At 41.8% G+C, this 20,266-nt stretch overlaps 1 protein-coding gene across 2 annotated transcripts in view; it reads right to left on the reverse strand.

Annotated features, from left to right (window-relative positions):
- Positions 1-4,818: 4,818 nt before the first annotated feature.
- Positions 4,819-20,266, reverse strand: part of chst8 (carbohydrate (N-acetylgalactosamine 4-0) sulfotransferase 8) — a 184,438-nt gene continuing 168,990 nt past the window's right edge. The window contains exons 3-4 of one of the 2 annotated variants that reach the window (XM_084359893.1): positions 11,590-11,627; positions 4,819-10,135 (exon numbers count right to left, since the gene is read on the reverse strand). In XM_084359893.1, the coding sequence (XP_084216019.1) occupies positions 9,020-10,135; positions 11,590-11,627 (1,154 nt within the window). In that variant the 3' untranslated portion in view covers positions 4,819-9,019. Of the gene's footprint in view, positions 10,151-11,589; positions 11,628-20,266 lie in introns of both variants that reach the window. The other variant, XM_084359892.1, reaches the window with a different exon arrangement.

Consider the following 20,266-nt stretch of genomic DNA (forward strand, 5'->3'; position numbering starts at 1 on the left):
CAACCATGTTAATGCTGGCTGGAAGGCAGACATGAGGATTAACGGAGGAACCTATAATAATAATACTTGAAAAATGGAGCAGTCGTCTTTTTTTTTTACAGTCCTTCCAACCAAGCCGAGGTTGTTTATCACTTTGGGAAGATGTTTGGTTGCCTCCCGTTGTATGTCTGCTTTGGGCCCTTAAGCTGATTTAGCTACACAAGCACGTTCTCTTCAAAGCATGTCAAGATTTTCCACGCACACTAATGAGGTAAATGGATGGCTTTTGTTTTCCTCACAGTTTTAACTTCCCCCAAAGTGCTTTCATGACTTATACAAGAGCTGTTGCGGAAATCAGCCTTGAGCGTTTAATCAAATTCCTAACTCTACAGAGTGATCAATTTGTGCTGCAATATTCATCCACCGCACACGCATACACATAATCTCACATTCGCAGACACACACACGCAAATGACAGCACAACAAAAGAAGCAAAATCTGCTATTTGTTCTTATTAAAACAATGTCGTTTTGCTTGTATGACAGAAAAACAGCTGCGACATATCCCTCCCCCTGTTTTAAATGAAGGTAGAGTGTGTGAGAATCATGCAAATGATCGCACACCATACGGTACCGACTCTGATCTAATCACAGATTTGGACATTAAGCAAAAAAAATCCTCCCCCCACCACAACAGGCATTACACGGCTACATGTGATGGAAGAATAAAAGCACCAATTTAAAAGCGCTTAGAACTGAAAAATGAAAAGTTTTAACTTCCAGACATGAGAGCGCGTTGACAGTTATTTCCAAATGTGTGGGTATGTGAGGTGATGTGAGGATACGTACCCTCGGGGAGTACTGTCTGACTTCCAACCCTTTGTGGCACAGAGTGCATCTGGAGACACCCCTGTGGGCAAACTGTGACTGAACTTAAAAGGTATAAAACGAATCCCAACTGGGTTTTGTTTCCGTGCATATTAACAAGCGAACGTAAAGGTTTGAAAAACTGAAAAATACGGGAAATAAGTAGCATGCAGCAAAGGTCATAAAGTCGACGGTTCATTACAGAACTACATTCATTTTATTGGCAAAGTGAAATGCAAGAAACTTTTTATCTACGTTGTTTTGTCTTCGTGCTGGATGGAGGACGGGTCACTGCTCAAAATAGACTCATTAACTTTTGAAAGTGGATCAGATGAAGGGACAGATCCAGGATTTCTTTCTCACTTTCTTTAACATTCAACATTTTTGTTAATTTCTCTGGGAATAATACATGGATCTTGATATAAAACTGTCTACCCAGGTCACTACATCACACAGGAACCTAACATCTCTTGGAGGCACATACTGCATATTAAACCTCCACAGTCACGCTACACGTGAGCTAAAGTTTCCTGCTCAAAATTCTCTTCTCAAATTACAGGCGGGTTAATATTGCTCTGGATGAGCTGCACATACCTGAGTGTAAGAAGTAAGTGTGCAATGAATGTAAAGTTAAGAGTCAAGTAGTTTAGTGGTGATGGTGTGAAAATATAAGATGTTTAGCCACACACAAGATTAGCTTAACACAAGATGGGTTGTCAGTGAGTAAGATAACATAGAGAGCTCACTGAGATGCTAATTAAAGACGGGATAAAGTGACACTAAAAGGCAACTGTTGATATTTTTACAGCGTTTTATACTTTTTCCTGTAGACATCTTTTTGCTGTTTAATTTAAGAGAAATTAAATCAGTGAGCTGCTGAGTTATAATTTTTTATTTTGTTATTTCATGTGCAAAAGTTAAAAGTAGTTACAACTACTTCAAATGCCATATTTATGAGCATGAAGATTGTTTATTTCACTGTGCTCCAGCTGTTCATGTATTTACACACACTGAGGTTACATACATGTATGTATTTTATGATGGTACTGTAGTATCTATAAAACCTGAAGATAATGTACAGTAACTACAAAGTCTTGAATTGAATGAGGAGTTCTGGTTAGTGACTGTTACCTGGCGCTACAGTGGCTGTGAGTCATGAGTTGTTTTTATAAAGTTAAGCCTCCCTGTAATGTAAAGTTTTGCTCGTACTACTGATCCCACACTCACTCTGCAGCTCTGTTACCTTTCAGCCACTTTTCGCTCCGCTTTGATTTCTTGGTTCGTCTGGTTGAGTCGCTCGACACCCACTCACAGTGATACTGTAGGCAGCGGCTCCTGGTACACATGCTAAGTGTGCGCTAACTGTGGGTTGTGAGTTGTGAGTGGAAGAGAAAACTGAACATTTAGCAAGTAATTGTAATAATTCGGAGAAAAAGTGAATTGTTGAATGCAGTTTTAAATGTTTGCTTGTCAAAATGACATTTGAAATGACCTCCGCCCAGAGGAAGCAGGTTTACTCACGACGACTCAGAGCTGCCACCAGTGTTAGGTAATCATATACTGGAGAATCCAGCACAGGGCAGGCAGTAACAATGCTACCCTCAGTCAAGCACGATGCAGCACAACTGTTCGATTTTGTTTTGAGTAACAAACAGTTTCTTTGTTGTGAGTAAAAACTTTTTTTTTTATATTCAAAATTGGAAAATTGGAGACTTTGTAGCACTTGTCGTTTTCTCTTTCCTCCCACATGTAACCCAGCGGCTGGATAAAAGAAGTTTTTCTCAGGGACTTTTCAAAAGCCAATCGTGGAAAATGTGACAAAAAGTATTACAAAATCTGTCCCGGTGAACACAGTGCATCACAGGCTGATGACACACAACAGGCTTTTTTCTTCCAGAGGAAAATAGAAAACCATTTTCTTGGCAGAGAACAAACTCTGAAAGCTGATCTTGTCAACATTAGATACAGTACTTTGCTCTTTTACCCCCATTATCTTCTGACACATTGACCAGTTGTTGAGAGCTGGAAGCTGCTCACTGCCACTGACCCGTGACTTTATCTCAAGAATCTTTTCTATTCCTATGATGGCATTTTAGAGTTGCCACTTGCAGCCAGTGAACCTGCTCTGTGTAGCTTTTAAAACTTCAATTCAACCTTGTGAAGCTACTCAGTGTTCGTGCGTGCTGGTTAAATTAAGGCTAAGGACAGGTGTTGGAAGTTAACACTGTTGATTGGTCTTTTGGTTGGTTTTTCTACTTTGTACTGATTCAAATATCTCACCAACTACTGGAAAAATTGCCATTTTGTACAGACGTTCACGGCCTCCAGAGAATGGCTCCAACTGACTCGTGATTCACTGACATTTCCTCTAACATTTGTGGCTTTTTGTGAGACTTTGTGACAACTGATGCCACGAAATTTCATCCAGACATTTACACTTCCCAGAAGACAATTCCCACTTACCTTGGCGATGCCCTGATTTTATTTATAGCGGCACCACTTTGCTTGAAGCAAACAGGGTCCGTCTGCCTCGCGCTCACAATGATCCGCTGCCTTGCCAGGTTTTGTGTGTGTACACCTGGTCCGACGTGTGGCTTCTTTTCCCTTCCCCTGCTAGATTTCCCTGCTGCATCTCTGAAGCATGAAATTCGTTTGTAAATGTGTATAATTGCCTGAATCATTGGTTATTGACTTCAAATTAATTTTCAATGATGCATTTCGTTCGTCTCCGATTTTTTATTCTCCGTGCATCCACAGGAGAATGAGTTTTTCACGTTTGTAGTTAGCGAGAGCAAGAGAGCAGAGGAGAGAAAAGAAAGGGGAGGAAACAGGTTATCACACCTCTGTTCTGCTCCCTCCTGTAGTTTGTGTGAAAACTGTCAGAAATAAACGACACTGTGGTTTAAAATGAGTGCTCACAGATGAGGTTTGAAGCAACAGAAATACAAGTATATAGTAGATCATCTGTTGCCACGTCTAAATGTGCAGTAATGTAAAGGCTACTCTAAACGATATTATAAATACGGCTGCAGAAGAACAGATGTTTGATTTTAAAATGATATTAAACTGACAGAGCTGGAGTGCAGCCGGATGCCGTGTACATTTGTCTTTATTTTGTAAAAATCTCTCACTGTCTACTTGTTGGATTGGCACAAAATCTTGTACAGAAATTCATTTATTCTGCTTTCCTTCTGGCACCCCCATGATGTTTGAATTTGTGGCTTTAAACGAAATTCGATTTGCTAAGAAATGTGGTACAGCTGGTTCCCTCAGAATGAATTATAATAACCTGACAACTCCCCGGCACCATTGTGCACCAACACCAGGTAGTAAAAATTACATTTGTCCAATATTTTCTGCATTTTCTCATCGGCATCAGCTGTACAGTGTCTCTGATGCTAAGGAGAATGCTAACACGCTAAACTGATATGGTGAACATGCTTAACATCTACAGTGATGTTAGCCTTGAGCTTTAAGGACCAGTGTGTAGCATGTAGTGGCATCTAGTGGTGAGGTTGCAGTACCATTTCCGTGGTGGCTGCTAAAATGTGGAAAACGGCCCTCTCTAGAGCCAGTGTTTGGTTTGGCCCTTCTGGGCTACTGTAGAAGAATCGGGGTGCAACATGTCAGATTAGAAGAGGACTTGCTGCCTCTGTAGATATAAAAAGGCTCATTTTAGGGTGATGAAAACACAACGATTCTTAGATTCAGGTAATTATACACAAATGGAAACATAATTATGATTATTATATTCCATTTTAATAGATCTGATTCGCCTCACAGAGCTGCTAACATGGCTGCAGACTTGCTTTTAAATATATTCAAAAACAAAAACACACAGTGAGCCAAAGCAAAAGCCTCGCGCCGCTAATTCTCATCCCCGTGCTCATTAGTTCTCTCTCCAAAAGTTCAGTCACCATGTTGGGCTCGAAATGACTTAACAACACAGCTGCAAGAAAGAAAAGAGCATACGTTGAAAATGCTAAAGACAGTTTTATTAGTAGACACTCATCAGCCAGAAATAATAACCACCTGAAGAATGTCTTCCTGAAATACACCATTTAATTGGCAGTGTAAAATAAGGCAGAGGGCTTTAAGATCATATTTTTATACACTTTTGCACCAACGATAAACAGTTATACATTCACTTGTTACTGTAATTACGCTTTTTGATAAATCTGTCCACACACCCACAGACCAAGAAAACTTTATTAGCGGGGGGAGGGGGCAGGGACCGACAGAGTATTTGCAAGAGTAATGCTCGTCATAATGCAATAGCTCTTTTTGGCCAGAGATCGGCTATACCTACATAGAATCTGACCACAACCTAAACAAAGATTAGATTTTGGAAATTGCAAAAGCCAACACACTATACTGACAAAGGTTCATACAATTACCATCGCCGCGAAAAGGGTAATACTGTACCACCAAGATTGTTAAAGGTCTTCAAAAGTTGATTATAGTGTGTATAGATTTAAATATGAATTTCTCCTTCACTCATAGGCAAGTACGTCTCTTTATAAAGTACATCGTTACATAAAACACATTTCCAGTGAGCTGCGTAGAGTGTAGCTGAATTAGTGAGTACAGCTTTATAGGAGACGAGCCGCTGGTTGTTTCCCCACGATCACAACAGCTCAAGTTCAAGTCTTTGCATCGTGCCCTCGTAAAAAAAAAATATACCACAGCACACATCAGTTGTAGCCAGACTTGTAAAGTTCATTTTGTGTTTTACTTCTTGTTTTTGGTCATTCAACACATTTCACTGTAAATGTAACCTGCACATTGCGATCTATTATTTTGGTGTCATAGTCATCATGTCTAGTCATTCCTCCATTGCACATAAACTACAGTGAGCTTAAACTGAACCAAGATTAAAACTATAATCGGGAGAAACCTTGGCTGACGTTTCCATTCAGTCAGTACAACCTTGAAGATTTACAATACGTGATTATCTGTCGAGTGGTTCTGCTCCTTTTTTTAATATTAAATCTTACAGTATCTCAGACATGTCTAATCTGACAAAAGGGTTATAATACATCCCCAATTTAAAAATGTTTTGAGTGCTCAGGACCTCAGAGTTGTCGGTGTCTGCACGGTTTCCACAAGTGCACATTGTTCTGTGGTCTGAACTGCATCACGTAGAAAAAAAGTGACGGTAACACTTTACAGTAAGGTACACAAAAGTGTGAGTAGTTTCTAAGGAGCGGGTGAGTGGTGGATCAGAAACGACTACATCATTAATGAATCGTTAATGAGTAATCCCTGATTAACTGTGACTCAAGGACGAGACCAGAGAATAGTTTGGGGATAACACGTATATGAACTCATCATTAGTTGATGAGTAGTTCATAAATATCTGTGAATATACTCAAGGGTGCAAAAAAAACCAACTGAATATGTATCTGTAATTCATGAGTCTACTCAGTATTATGTTTCACTACTTAAAAGTACACAAAAGAGTAACTAATGAGTAAGTAATCAGTAATTAATGAGTCTACTTGATAACTACTCAATATTATGTTTCACTTAAGAGTACACAAAAAGAGTAACTAATGATAAGGTAATCGGTAATTAATGAGCCTACTTGTTAACTACTCAGTATTATGTTTCACTTAACTTAAAATTACACAAAGAGTAACTAATGATTAAGTAATCAGTAATTAATTATCCTTTCTGGTTACTACTCAGTATTATGTTTCACTTTACTTAAAAAGTACACAAAAAGAGTAACTAATGATTAGGTAATCAGTAATTAATGAGTCTACTTGATAACTACTCAGTATTATGTTTCACTTTATTTAAAAAGTACACAAAAAGAGTAACTAATGATTAAGTAATCAATAATAAATGAGTCTATCTGGTTACTATCTGTATTATGTTTTACTTTAATTAGTTATTAGTAACTGTAATTAGTAATTAATGAGTCAACACTAGTTCTTGCTCCTCAGCGGCTGGTTCATAGTTAATAAAAAACAATTCACAGATATTTATGAAGTAATCATGACCTAATGCGTCATTAATATGGTATTTCCAAGTCTGTTTTCTAGTGACTCATCGTCATCTACGAAGGAGTTACCGTTATTTAGGAGCTGCTCATTAACAATTTATTAATCATCACGTCGTTCCTGATTCGTTCCTCACTCTTTCCACATTTTTGGGAACATCATCGTAACTTTCAACGTGTTCCTTTTAACAGTGAGTTTATCTTACGTTTCCAGAAAATGCCGGACAAAAGATTTTGTAAAACATCACACGCACACACACACACACACACACACACACACACACACACACACACACACACACACACACACACACACACACACACACACACACACACACACACAGGCACGCACACACAGTGGAGTAGCTGTGGGTAAAAATGTCATTAGTCAGGATGGTTAACTCGGTGGAATGCAGCTCATCTGTACAGGGTCTATTATCCTATCGAGAGACCAAACAGATTAGGGATACGTTATTAAAGAGCTAATTTCCAAAATGTAATATATCCATTCTCATAATACAAAAAGATCTTTCAGCACCTCCAAAGCATGGGGTAGTATCAATTCATCAATCAGACTTAAGTCATCATCTGCACTTTAAATGTAACCACAGATTTTTTGTCGCAGTCATTTAGTTGCTTGAAAGTTTCGATTTTTCAGCTGGTGGATATTTTGTTTTTGGAAAGAAACTCTTCTGTTACACGACACTCTACACTGGTATCACTGAAAGAACAATCAATGACATCTAAAAAGGAAATGAACATACCTTCACCAAGAAGCACTGAATATATATATTTTAGAAATACATAGAAAAATATATAGTCATCTGAATGCCCATTATACAATTTTACACAGTAGTGTCAGTAAAAAGCCTATAAGATGGTGTTGAGAGGATGTGATACATACAGAGTGGGACGGAGATGCTGACAGTGTGAGATGCTGTAAGTGATGGCTGTTCAGGGGGGTGTTAAGCGTGATAGATGGAGATGTTTGGGCACGCTCTTCTTTTTCTCAAATGTCAGAAATGTTCAAATCATACATTTTTAGACTGTCTCAGTGAAACATCTGTTTTTCTTTAAGCTTGATTTTTTGCATCGTGGACTTTTATGCATTTTGCATCCAACGCTGTCAAAAGACTCGAGAAAACGATTAGTAAGTCTGTAACGCTAAAAGGTATTAATTAGAAAGGTATTGTCAGCAAATACTTTGTACCTTGCGAGTACCTCAAACAGCCACCGAAGTAAATACCTCTGGTGATGGGGGACTGACAGCACACGTTTATGTGTTAAGACTAAAGCACGAACCTAACCGACAAAGTTAGAAGGTACAAAAATGCTACAATAAGTGCACACAGCCTCCGAGTGAGTAGCACTTGACACATTTGAAAGATTTTTAAACTATTTATACTGTTTCATTTTGTTGCGGTTTATGTTCAGAAAACCATTTACATGAAATATCTGTATTAGTACGTACTGATATATAGAGGTATACTGATGCTTAACCCGCTGTAAGTCAAACAGTAAAAGCAAATATTTTTAACAAAAGAGAGTTTGTCTGAAACAAATTGCTGTGCACGGCTGTGATCGAGGACTTAAGCAACTATACTCATAAATAATTGGTGTAATTATTCTGAAGGGAGTTGGTAGGTCCTCACATAACAAACTGTTCTGTATACTGAAATTACCTCTGAATTTAGAAAACGTGTTAGGAAACTGTTAAATCCCACCCAAGTGTTGAATTAAACCATAAAACACATTTGCAAATGCTGTTTGACTCACAGTGAGGCGTAATTTAAAGCCTGTTGAACGATAATAAACTTTTTTTTTTTAGAAGCATAACATTTATATTTTTAATACTCTACTTCACCGTGTGCCGGTAGTGAATAAACATCTTGCATTTCAGAACTATTTTGAGTATCTAATATGACATCACATGAACCTTTTCATCTCAGCGTAGTCTAAAAAGTAAGATCATCTGGTAGAAATGTATTCATAAAAAGCAGCTTTTTGCGAGATTCAGAGAGAGTTTTGGTCTCTGATCTCTGTGCTTAGATGCAAAGATCCATGTGAGCGTGTGAATGAGCCTCCTTATGTTAAGATTTCTATCATGGTTGAGATGTACATGTGGTGGAATGTGACTGTGATTCAAGCATCTTGTTTAGGATGTCAATCAATATAAATCTTTGAAAGGCTTGGAGTAGTTAAACATCAGATAGTCCATGTAGTAGAAGTCGTAGACCCGCTGCCTCTCTAGCATGCTGACCTGTGAAAAGTATTTTTGTGTGATCTGCATAGAGGTCCTCGTGTCCGTTGGGTTCCTATCTTTAAAATTGGGCAGTGTGATGTTGGGTGGCGCCCCAGTCAATCGCAGGACAAAGTTGGACTCTTCCTCCATGTTCTCAAACTTGCCGATGAAGTCGTAGTCTATGAGACAGGGGTTGCAGAGCTGGTTCACCTGCTCCCAGTGGATGTCCATTCCCACGGGCCGGTGGACGTCCAGCAGGTACTGGACAAACTCCTTGAATGTGACCCCGCTGCCAGTCTTCAAGGCAGCCCGGGACGGGTTCACCCTGTACTTGGAAATGATTGGTTTCCCAAACAGGGAGTGGTAGTAGTTGTTGGGATTTTCAAACTTGTCCCTGTACGCCGACACCATCCTCTCCAGGGGCTCTCGGACGAACATGACTTTGGTGTATGTCTCCAGACGGTGCATGATTCCCTGACGGTCAAAGTTGTCGAGCGTCTTGAGATGGTGGCCATAGTGGACTGTGTCGTGTTTAATGCTCTGTGCATTAGGCGCCTGGCCCGCCAGCACCATCAGGGTCCTCTTCCAGTTGGAGCAGCCTGCCTTGGGCACCTGGCAGTACAACAACTTGTACTTATCCTCCACGTAGAGGTGTTTCACGTGATGACGTGTGATTGTCCTGGAGATGCTGCTTTTGTACTTGGCGCAGATCTCCTTCATCAGTTTCCGGCGCGCTTCCAGGATATCAGGGGAAAAAGAGCCCAAGGCAGGGGAGGAGGAGACTGAGGATGAGGAGGAAGGAGAGGAAGAGGACGAGGAAACATTTTTGTTGGTGTGATTGATCGGGGGGCTCGTTTTCAGCAGTTTGCGCTGTCTTTTGGAGACGTGAAGGGAGCCAATGTCCTGCTCCCGAGACCCAGTAGTGGCCGTCTGTCTGCTCGCCTCAAAGTGCGGGAACTGCATCGGAGGGATCGGGCTGGACAAGGACCCCTCTGCTGCCCGGTGGTCCGGGTAACTGTCAGATTTGCCTCTCTCTCTGTCCTGCGTAGAAAGAGTCTATAAGACAATGAACGACAACACAAGTTGTAGGAGACAGTAGAGGACATGTGTTCAAAACAAACAGCAACATTTCCAGATGAGAATATAGAATTGATATTTTTACTTCATGTGATGGTTGATCTGATCTTTATTACCAGAAATAACCACATACTGCCTTCAGTACTCAAACAGGCCACTTGGTGGTGCTGTTTCACTGCACCTTAAAAAAAGGTCTAACTTTGTTTCACGCAAATGTCACACTGCCCAATGCCATCCATGACCTATCAATAAACTGAGCTGTAATATCATATAAATGTCTTATAAACACTTAATGGGGAATCTAAATTAGAATCATCTACTGCCTAATTAGCATCATTTGATGCCCAAGGCAATCATGCATTCTGACATTTTATTTCAATTAAATGCTGTAATGGCATCATAAAGCCAATGGACTGGATGTATAATTTTAATTTTACAACAGACAAGGTGATGAGACCATCATGAATCTCGGCTCGTCCCCCCCTTTTCTGACTTAAATGGTCATATTCTTTCAACTGCAGGGACATCTGGAGGGGAAAGGAAAAAGGAAAGGAGTGGTTCCTCGCTGTCTGTTTAATGTGCGAGGCGAAGCACGGGGGCAGCAACCCGTACACCAGACGTCACGTTCTTCAGGGTTTGCACTGATGTAAGTCTCTCATCGGTGCTGATGATCGCAGCAGAGACGAGAGCAAGCAGGGGTCAGCTGAGAGGAGATACAGTGGTACGAGCGCTGCATGTCTGACATATAAACCTGTCTCGGAGTGAAACATGATGCTGCTCCCTCTTCATCTCTCTGAACCTTGTGGGTAATAGTATGATATAAGCCTGGCTCACATCCTTCATGCCTTTATAATGCTGTGGGGCAACTCAGGACCCATTTTATCCCGCTTAATTGGTTATTGGAGCTTTAATTTTGATTTGCTAAGGCACCTGGGAACAATTCCATTCTGCTTGCTCTTGTGCAAATAGCTGTCTAAGAATACAGGAAGTCGTACGGTAAAAAATAAAAATCACTGTTGTTATTCTGCAGCTATTGATGCCTGAAAAGCCTAATGCAATAAATAACCCTCTCATGAATCTATGTGACTTATTTGTTTATAAATGCTGGCTCACATTCATGCAGAGTGGATGTAAACTAACAAAAATCCTAAGCTAGTACTGTGGAAAAGGAAAAAAAAAAAGACAGAAGAATTTCTAGGTGTGATCACACCCTGAGGTACTCCGGCCTGGTCCGACTGGGACCGTTTACTCAGTAGACTCTGACTGGCTGAATGCGCAGTGTGAGGTCAGCCCCTTCTGCACAGATGCTATCAGACACGCTGAGAGCTACAAGGCTGACAATCACTTTTTAGCGGGTAGATAACAGTTGCAGGCAAACGGTGTATCTGTGTTTTGGGAGAAGTGGAGTAAACACGTACCTCTCTGGACTGCCGCGGAGAGCTTCCGAGCTTCACGCCTGGGGAGAGGGAAGAGAAAAGAGACGAGGAAATCAGCACTTAAGTAAACAACATGTGTTTTTTTCGTCCTCGTGGAGGAGAGTTAGGAGCCTCCGACGCATCAGAGGCTGCGATAATTTAACGCTTCCTATCACTTAGCACGTCTACGTTTGATCGTCAGCAAAAAAAAAACACCGCTCATCAACGAGTCCGCGGAGGGAGGACAGGTAGCTCTATCTGTGTAATGAGCTGCCACAAGCATGAAAAGTTGGTAAATGAGTTGCACTCCTTGTAGCAGGATGAGATGGAGGAGGAAAACAGTACGAGAGAAAAGAAAGACAGAAAGAAAGAAAGAAGTAATAAAAGTTTGAAAAGGATGTAGTTTGCAGACCAGAGGGAGGACAGGCAGACAGACAGACAGACAAAGAGAAAGAGAAAGATGCCATTTGTTGAATTTCCAGAGGAAAACAGCAGAGTGATGGAGACACAGATTGGTTTTGTGGCAGCCTTTGGGACAGGTGGTGCGTGTATTGGCAGATGTGCGGCAGCAGGACAGACGACGTGTTTAGTGGTCTGTCTCCAGCTGGACATCTCCTTTCCTTAGGTCCCCCTGTCCTGCTGATATATAATCAGGCTGACAGCTCTGAGTGGGGCTGCATGGCTGCTGATGGGGGGGAGCGAAGACACCTCTGCCTGAGTGGCCTGTCACTTCCAATTTGAGGGTGGAAGTGATGGGAACCTGCACGAGGATGGGGGGGCGGCGGGGCTGCAGATGCAGGCCACAACCTTCCCTAAGTGATGAGATCTGCAGATCCCCATCCCACACTTAAACACGCCTCAGTGGGGATGGGATAAAATGCGTTGGCCAGATGCGATGTTGTTTCAGATTAGTATGCGCTGGAGAGCTCTGCATTGCTGTCTGGCTCTGTGTGTTGAATCTTTACTTGTCTTTATTCTCCTGAACGAGACGCTGGAGGAGGAGGAGGAGGAAGAGGGGGAAGAGGGGGAAAAAAGGAAGAAGAGGAGTGGGCTATGGAGGTGGCTGTGACATTTTCTAATCTTGTTTGGGTGCTGCTGTGCTATTTGATCTCTTAACCCTAATGATAGCTTATGTAGGATGCGCAACTTTCGATATCAGTTTACATTGGCGCATGCGAAGCGCATGAATATTTATCACGACACACACAGATGCCATCGCCAGGGAAACACATCCATGCGCAACAATAGCAACGGTCTTTCAGTGTCTGCTGTTCTGAACTGATGGAGCGGCGCGAGCCCCCTCGTAGCCCTGACCATCTTGTCAAAATACACAGTTATTGATCTTGAAAGCCCCATTAAGGTGGTAATTGAAATCTCCAAAGGTTTAATTGGTTCCTTCGAAGAGGTGTTTTGTCTGGCCGCTGTTAGGAGTTTGTCACAGCTGTTGATGTCAATACCGAAGCACTTTCTACCACCGACAGAATCCAGGTCTGACACGCATTTAATTTCTTGAATATTTGACCTTTTATATCATTTGTTTTCTTCGAAGGGAGAGACTTTCAGACGGTGGGGAAATAAAGTGCGGCAAGGTTAAATTAGATTTGTGACAAAGGTGTCTTGTTAAAGCTGTTCTGAAAATGAATCAGACACGGCTTTGATCTGATTAGATAAATCTAGGCTTTTATAATCTGTCGTGAATGGCTGTGGATCTGGCTCTGGGAAAATGCGTTGCTCTCTCAAGTAGGGAGCCAAAATTACATTTCATGAGTGGAACATTTTTTCATAATAGACTATAACTGAAACAAGTAATATAACAATGTAAACCGAATTTCAGGGGGATTTGTAAACATCATTTATCTCTGTAGCATCTATTTGGGTGAGGGTAATAGTTGCTGTTTGATTGCAATTTCACACTCAGTCAATTCCACTCAGTATAACTATGCTATTGATTTTTACTGCTGCGCGGTGAAACTGTGATAAATTGGGCAGACTGAGGTTTCATCTGTACGATGCAGAAAATTCATCCTGGTTATTCCACATATAGAGATGTAGAGAGCTGCAGAGGAAGGCGAAAAAAAGGTTTGTCAAAAATTATTTGTTTTAATAATCGAAAAAGTGAAGTGTTTTTCTCCCCAGGTATAATTTTAGAAGGTTTTATACTGTTTACAGGTTTGTTGTTACTGTAATCTGTAGCCTTCATAAATAAGATTTTCTGCAGCACTAATGGAGGGGTTTGGGATAAAGGCACCAGCGGGGGAATGCTGTAATGGGAAGGAAACAGCCGACCAATAAAGCTGAAGTTGTTTTCATCCCCAGACATTAAATGTCAAGCGATCATCTTTTAGCGGCTCCGAAAGGCTTTCAGCAAACTCATCCAAATGTAAAATCCAGTGCTCGGATCAAAAGAGGGCCTGTGATAAGTTTTTGCTGTGATTCTCAGGTATTTCACTAACGTTGCTTGATGATGGAAACGGTTTTAAAAGCAGAATCGGCTCCTGAGTCTTGTCCTCCGTCGCCCTCTAAAGTAACCTTGAGCATCCAACTCTCAGAGCCTCTGAATATTCATGCTGACGACCCCGCATTACTGCAAGGATCCACATAAGCGAGGGCCACATCATTAGCAGATCCATTATCATCCTTCCCTCTCAAAGACCCTTGTAACAACTCTCTAACAGAGACACACATCAAACATCTTTTTTCCCTGCCACCGCCGCCGAGGAGGAGCAAAAGGACAAAAACAATGTGAAATAATGAGCTTGTTAAGTGAAGCATTGTGGCCCCTCTGTTCTGGGAGAACTTGTTAAATGCCTGGTTTTAACCAGAGACAGGCCAGGAGGGTGCTAGAAGCCAGACAAGGCGTGTCCTCCTCCAGCCCACAATTCAGGCCAGGCAGTCATGCTGCGCCACTATAAACCTTTCATTAGTCATTCAGCACACTGAGCCACTGTGACCCCAACCAGCTGCACTCCCCTTTCTACCCAACAAACCACCCACACCTGCACTCTGCACACATGCTCCTCCTCCACTTGACTCTGTGTGGGAATACAGGGCTCTGGCATGCTGGCGTGGTTTATCAGAGGAAAAGCGCTGGAGAACAGAGGTATTAGGCTCTAAGCTCTGCTCCATTGATGTTTTAACTTGTTGTGGTAGGAGATAAAACGATGTTTCAGTCGGTGCAGATATCCTCCAGGACTGGGCCAGAGAGAGCAGCTGCCGGGGAGGAGGAGGAGGTGATGGGTGAGCAATCAGTGATTCGGGATTGAAGGCGTGCCCTTTAAAGACCAAACATGGGAGCTTCTGAAATGCCTGTTTATCATCATCTGATGACTGGCTTGCGTTGTGAGGGAAGGCTTGGAGGAGTTAAACACTTTCTTAGGTGTTCACGACTCAAAGCACAGGTTTGGCCAAGAATGAATCACTCACACGTCTTTAATCCAATCAGCTATGATGCCCTGTAAGTGAAACTAACTACCAGGACACCGAGAAACAGATTCCTCCCACTGTTTCAGTAAAAAACCATGATCCCGTACCAGACTCACATCAGTAGGAATCAGTATAGAAAAGATTAACGGCAACAGTATTCTGACTGGATCCATCAAAGTTTTACGATGTCTGAACTGCTGGATGTGAAACACACTGTCCAATGAGAGGACAATCCATTTCACAGGGTCACAGGCTGGACAGGAGTTTAATCCATTTCTTCATGTCACCTTTTAGATCCAACACCCAGCGGTGGAAACTACAGTACAAGTACTGTAAGGTTGACAGTAATGCAACCAATGCCCTCAGATAGTCAGCTGCAGGTGATCTGTTTTTATTTTAGGCTACCCAAAACATGTAAATGCAAATATCTTACTTTTTCATCCTACTGCATCCATATTTATAGTCACTTCTTTCTTGCAGATTAACATTTCACACAGAAAGCATGTGATCAGATCATCACCACCTGATGTAAAACTAAATTAAACTACCCGACAGTATGTAAAGTTGCTAAAATGAGCTCTTCCTTGACAAAATACAACACCGAACACTCACCAGGAGCTGCTCTGCTGCAGAATGAGTACGCAGTGCTAATGATATTTTCTGTGATAATTAGTTTTACCACCTGCGGGGTGTTGATACCAGCACCTTTTTAAATATATATGATACTTATTAGTAAACAGTTATGTATTTGGACATTCAGCAGATATGCGCACCATTAACATTCATTTGAAGTTGTGTCTCTGGACACTTAATGGATGTGAGTCCAGTATCACTCACCTGTTTACACTCTGTTTTGGTCTCTACCAACTCCCGAGGGAGTTACCTGCCTCTTTAGCTGCAAGACTTCTCCTCTTGCCCCCCAGCTGGTCCCTAACTCTGTCTGCCTGGTGCTCGGCAGGTGAAGTACAATTGGCTTTTTCATTCTGAAAATAGCTGCCAGTGTGACGGCCTCCTGCGGACCTGTGTTGTAAATTATACTCCTGCTACAAGCACTAAGTGCATTGCATCTGGTGCTTGTGCATCGTTATATGTTACAAGGCCAATGTTACTGTTATGTTCATGTTGAGTAAATATACTAAACCTCAGCCTGAACCGAAACAATGGTGAAGTTTTGGGCCTGAAACCCAAAACATTTCACTGAAATATGCTGTAAGTCTTTGTGGAGCTGAGGATCTTTTCTTGTGGGCTTGTTTTGTCCATTTTGCTGATAATACTCTTGACTATTACTTTTGTGACAGTTTAAATGCAGATCTTTAACTTGTAATGGGATGTTTTTACTTGTGTAAATGATCGGATACTTTCTCCATCACAACCAAAGCCAACATTCAGTGCAGGGAGTTGTTGGACTGCCCGTCAACTGTTCACCTTCACATTGTGGTTGGTTCTACAGTAGATCAAAATATGTGTGCTACTGTAGCAGAGAAATGAGCTTGTTAGCAAGTTAATGATATCAACTTAACATTTACTTCTCTAGGTATCTGGCAATATAAGTCCTGTGTCATTCCTTTTCCCACTCCACACCTACAGCACTACTCACCGCCGGAGCGCAGTGCCATGAGCGAGCAACTGGCATCAGAAGACGTGCCACCTACAAAGGTTCGAACGTGTCAGAGCTGAAATGTCTTCCTCTCTGGCCAAATGACAAAGCTGTTTCATTATCGCTGCACTTTGCATGGTGATGTCTTCTGTATTCATCTGACATTTCTGCTTCTGGCTCCGTGTCCTAATTACACCTTATTAGTCCGTATTGTTTGTTGTTTGTATCGAGAACAGGGTAATTACAGGCTTTAGATTTATGATACGGGTCGTGGAGGTTTTTTTCCTTTTTTACTTCTGACAATGTCGCTGCAGTTTCCTCAGCTCATCAATAGATGCTGATAAAGGTCACACATGACTATGCTGCTTTAAAGCGACATCATAGTTAATGAAGCCACGGTATATTTATGAGAGGCTGACATGAGTGAAGTCAAAGAAAGAGACAAGAGGGTGTGAGACGCAGACAATAACTGTGTGATTACATTTCGTTTAAATCAGCGCTGTATTCACATTTTTATCTGTGAATAAAAAACGTGGTAATTTTTCTGACAAAGGACGATGTCACTTTGCGGTTTGCTAAGCAGCCGGGTATATTAACCTTGCTCTTGAGCATCCCTCCTAAACCCCGTCGTGACATTCTTCTGACCTCCTTGCAGCAATTGCGTTTTTTACTGCACCTCAGAGGGGGCACGCGAGGATAGAGTTATTAGTGAAATCCATAAATTACATGATGTTCACGATGCCAAGTACGGGCTCCCCCTTCCACCTCTGACCCCTCGTGAAGGTCAGGGCGACGGGAAGACTCGTAAATCGTCGGGGATGTGCTCTCTCATTAGATGCATTTCAAATGAAAAAAGAGGACACTTCCTCCGATCCCCCCCTCCACATTAAATCAGTTGTCCCTGCGCCATAAATAACACATGGTTCGGCTCATAATTGTCCGTGGCAGGAGCGCAGGCTAAGCATACAAAGACTACATCAACATTCAGCGTGATAAAAAGTGAGCTCAGTGGAGGACTATTTATGACGCGAGGGCTGTGGTGCTGCATTAACACCTTTGCACTATTTTCGGAGCACTTTGCTTCTCTGCTCCGAGGCGGCAGCTTAGCAGATCAGCTCGTGCATCATCGCTTCCATCATAACATCACTCCTATGGAGGAATTTGTGAATTGGCTGAGGATGCTACATTATGAAGTGACAGATATACTGGATTATATGTTTCAGTGCAAAGTGACGAATGGTGATTCCAACAATGATCATTTGACAGCTATGAGACCTAAAAAAAGATGTTTTACTGAATAGAGCCGCTTTATCTCAGAGTAATTAAATGATGAAATTTAGGCAAAGGGATTTTTCCCCCTCCAAATGGACACACCATTCAGTGCCGTAGGGATAATACCCTCCATATAGAGACAAAAAAATTGCCAAAGTGCGTTTAAAGATAAAGAGAAACTGCCTCTGTGGGGCGATGAAGTAGGTAGCTATTCTAATCCGTCTCATGTTTTAATTTGCTCGAATATTGGACTTCGTTTTCTGTGCAATCTTCAACTTCTTCCTCTCATGCTGGTATCGCTGGGCAATGAACACAGCAGGAGGGGAAATAATGAACCACTCAGATAGGAGGCTGCTGAAAGGGGGGAATCAAATGTGGCACTGATTACCGTTATGACAATTCATTTTGACAACAATATATTCTCAGAGTCGATCTTACTTGGGGTACTTTCAAGGTTAGGAGATGCACAGACTTCCTAGGGCAGATTTCCATGGAAACAGAGAGTCGGAGAAGCTGTGTGTTGGGCTGTAGAGGGAGGCGGCTTGTTCTAATATCGTGTAGAGGACGAGGCCTGGCAGCTCGCATGAGAAAGGATGTGTAAACAAATGCTACCTGTCAGCCCTGAGCCCAGGGGTTAAGTGAATTATCTCGGCCGAGGCGAGGTGCAGGAGGCTTTTAATTGGCACACATCTTATTTAGATGCTGCAGAGCTGTTGACCTAGGCGCAGAGTGAGAAGCTGCAGCACTCCCTTTGTGAACCACTCCCTCGCTAATGAAAGTGGGAAGCTGTGGGGGTTCAAAAAGGTCCAAACAGTGAGAAAGATTTTTTAAAGTTTTTTCCGAGAGGAGTTCACACTGGTCACAAAGTCTGCAGGCGGGCAGCTGTACGCTGTCCTGGAGCTTGCAAAGGCACGGCTACATAAAGGAGAGGACTCAACAGGGCTGATGATGACATGAGAGGAGGGATGTGCTCTCATGTATCTATAGCCTGAGCACTGAGTCAACTATTCAAAGGGAAGAGAGGGCAGACACACTGTGAAGAAGGCTGCAGTTCTGAAAAACTACATGAACTTTGGTGTGTGAAACAAGGATGTAGACATGTAGGACTTTAACTATAACAATACGATCATATTGCCCATTCAGATCCCAACTAATTTGTCATCAACATATTAATACCTCCATGTTATGAGTAAACCGATACTGACTTGTTTTCACATGCAAAACTTGGTTTAACGTGTCATACTGTCGTCAATAATGTCCAAATAGAAGCAAAACTGACTGCACTTAAGGTTGACTTTCAAAATAAAGGACTCTTCATTCATATGCTGTTGTAATTTCAGCCCAGTCGCCAAAATAAAGTGTTGGCAGTAAGCCTTACGTTCGCATACGAAACGTGTCATAGGCTGCACAGCATATTGATATTTCTACAAAACATGTCATATCATGTTCACAATGTGTGTTTATGACCTGACTTTTTAAATCAGGAGGTGGAGGGGATGTTGGTGGAGTTACAGGCAAGAAGGCTGGCAAGCCAGGGACAATTTCCAGCCATGTTTGTGGTGACAAAATACAGAGGCAGCTATTTTAAGCCAAAAACAAGATCTTTTCTGAACCCTAACCACATGGTTTTTGTGCCTAAACCTAACTAGATGATAAGCACCACAAGCCAGACCGCATTCAAATCGAGAATTGAAGGTTGCAACATAAAGAAATGTAAAGTTTCAACATGTCTGAGTTTTGCAGATATACATTGCCAAGATTTATTCTGGCAATTGGGTTGAACATTTTAGCCAGTGCCTTTCTCATTGTGCAAGCTGACTGATCGATGTGAAGTGGGAGGACACACACACTAAATGTTTTCCCCCTTTCTGTATTTCCATTTCATTTTTTTCCTAAATACTCCAGTCTAAATACGTCACTAGCCATTGGCCTTGAGGCATGAATCAGAGCAGTGCAGACTTCAAAAGTCTTTGTCATTACAGTTGAGAACAAAACACAGCACCCACAATTAAACCAGAATTTAAAAGCGAACTGATTTCAGTGCTCTCAACAGCTCAGCTTCCATCACTGTTAGTGGTGCATGTAACAATATTTTAACGTCAGTGACCGGATGTTTCTCACCAACCTTAAGAATCATAGTTTTCATGTACAATCTTGTACTTTCGCCTTTTTTTCGTCAAAGAACCAGATATTGTCTAATGGAGTTACTTATCCTCCAATAACTACATCTTTTAAGCTGACCCATGCAGTAGAAGTGCTCCAACTGTGAGTCATGTAACATTGTGAGAAAAGTGATTCAGACTTTTACGTCTGGAACCAGGGGTGCCTGAAATAACTCCCACCCAATTTGCAACTCTACTGCAAGTCTGTCTGCCCTCGAAGAGAGAC

The sequence above is a fragment of the Pagrus pagrus genome, assembly GCF_965226575.1.
Source record: "Pagrus pagrus genome assembly, chromosome: 1".
Taxonomy (NCBI): domain Eukaryota; kingdom Metazoa; phylum Chordata; class Actinopteri; order Spariformes; family Sparidae; genus Pagrus; species Pagrus pagrus.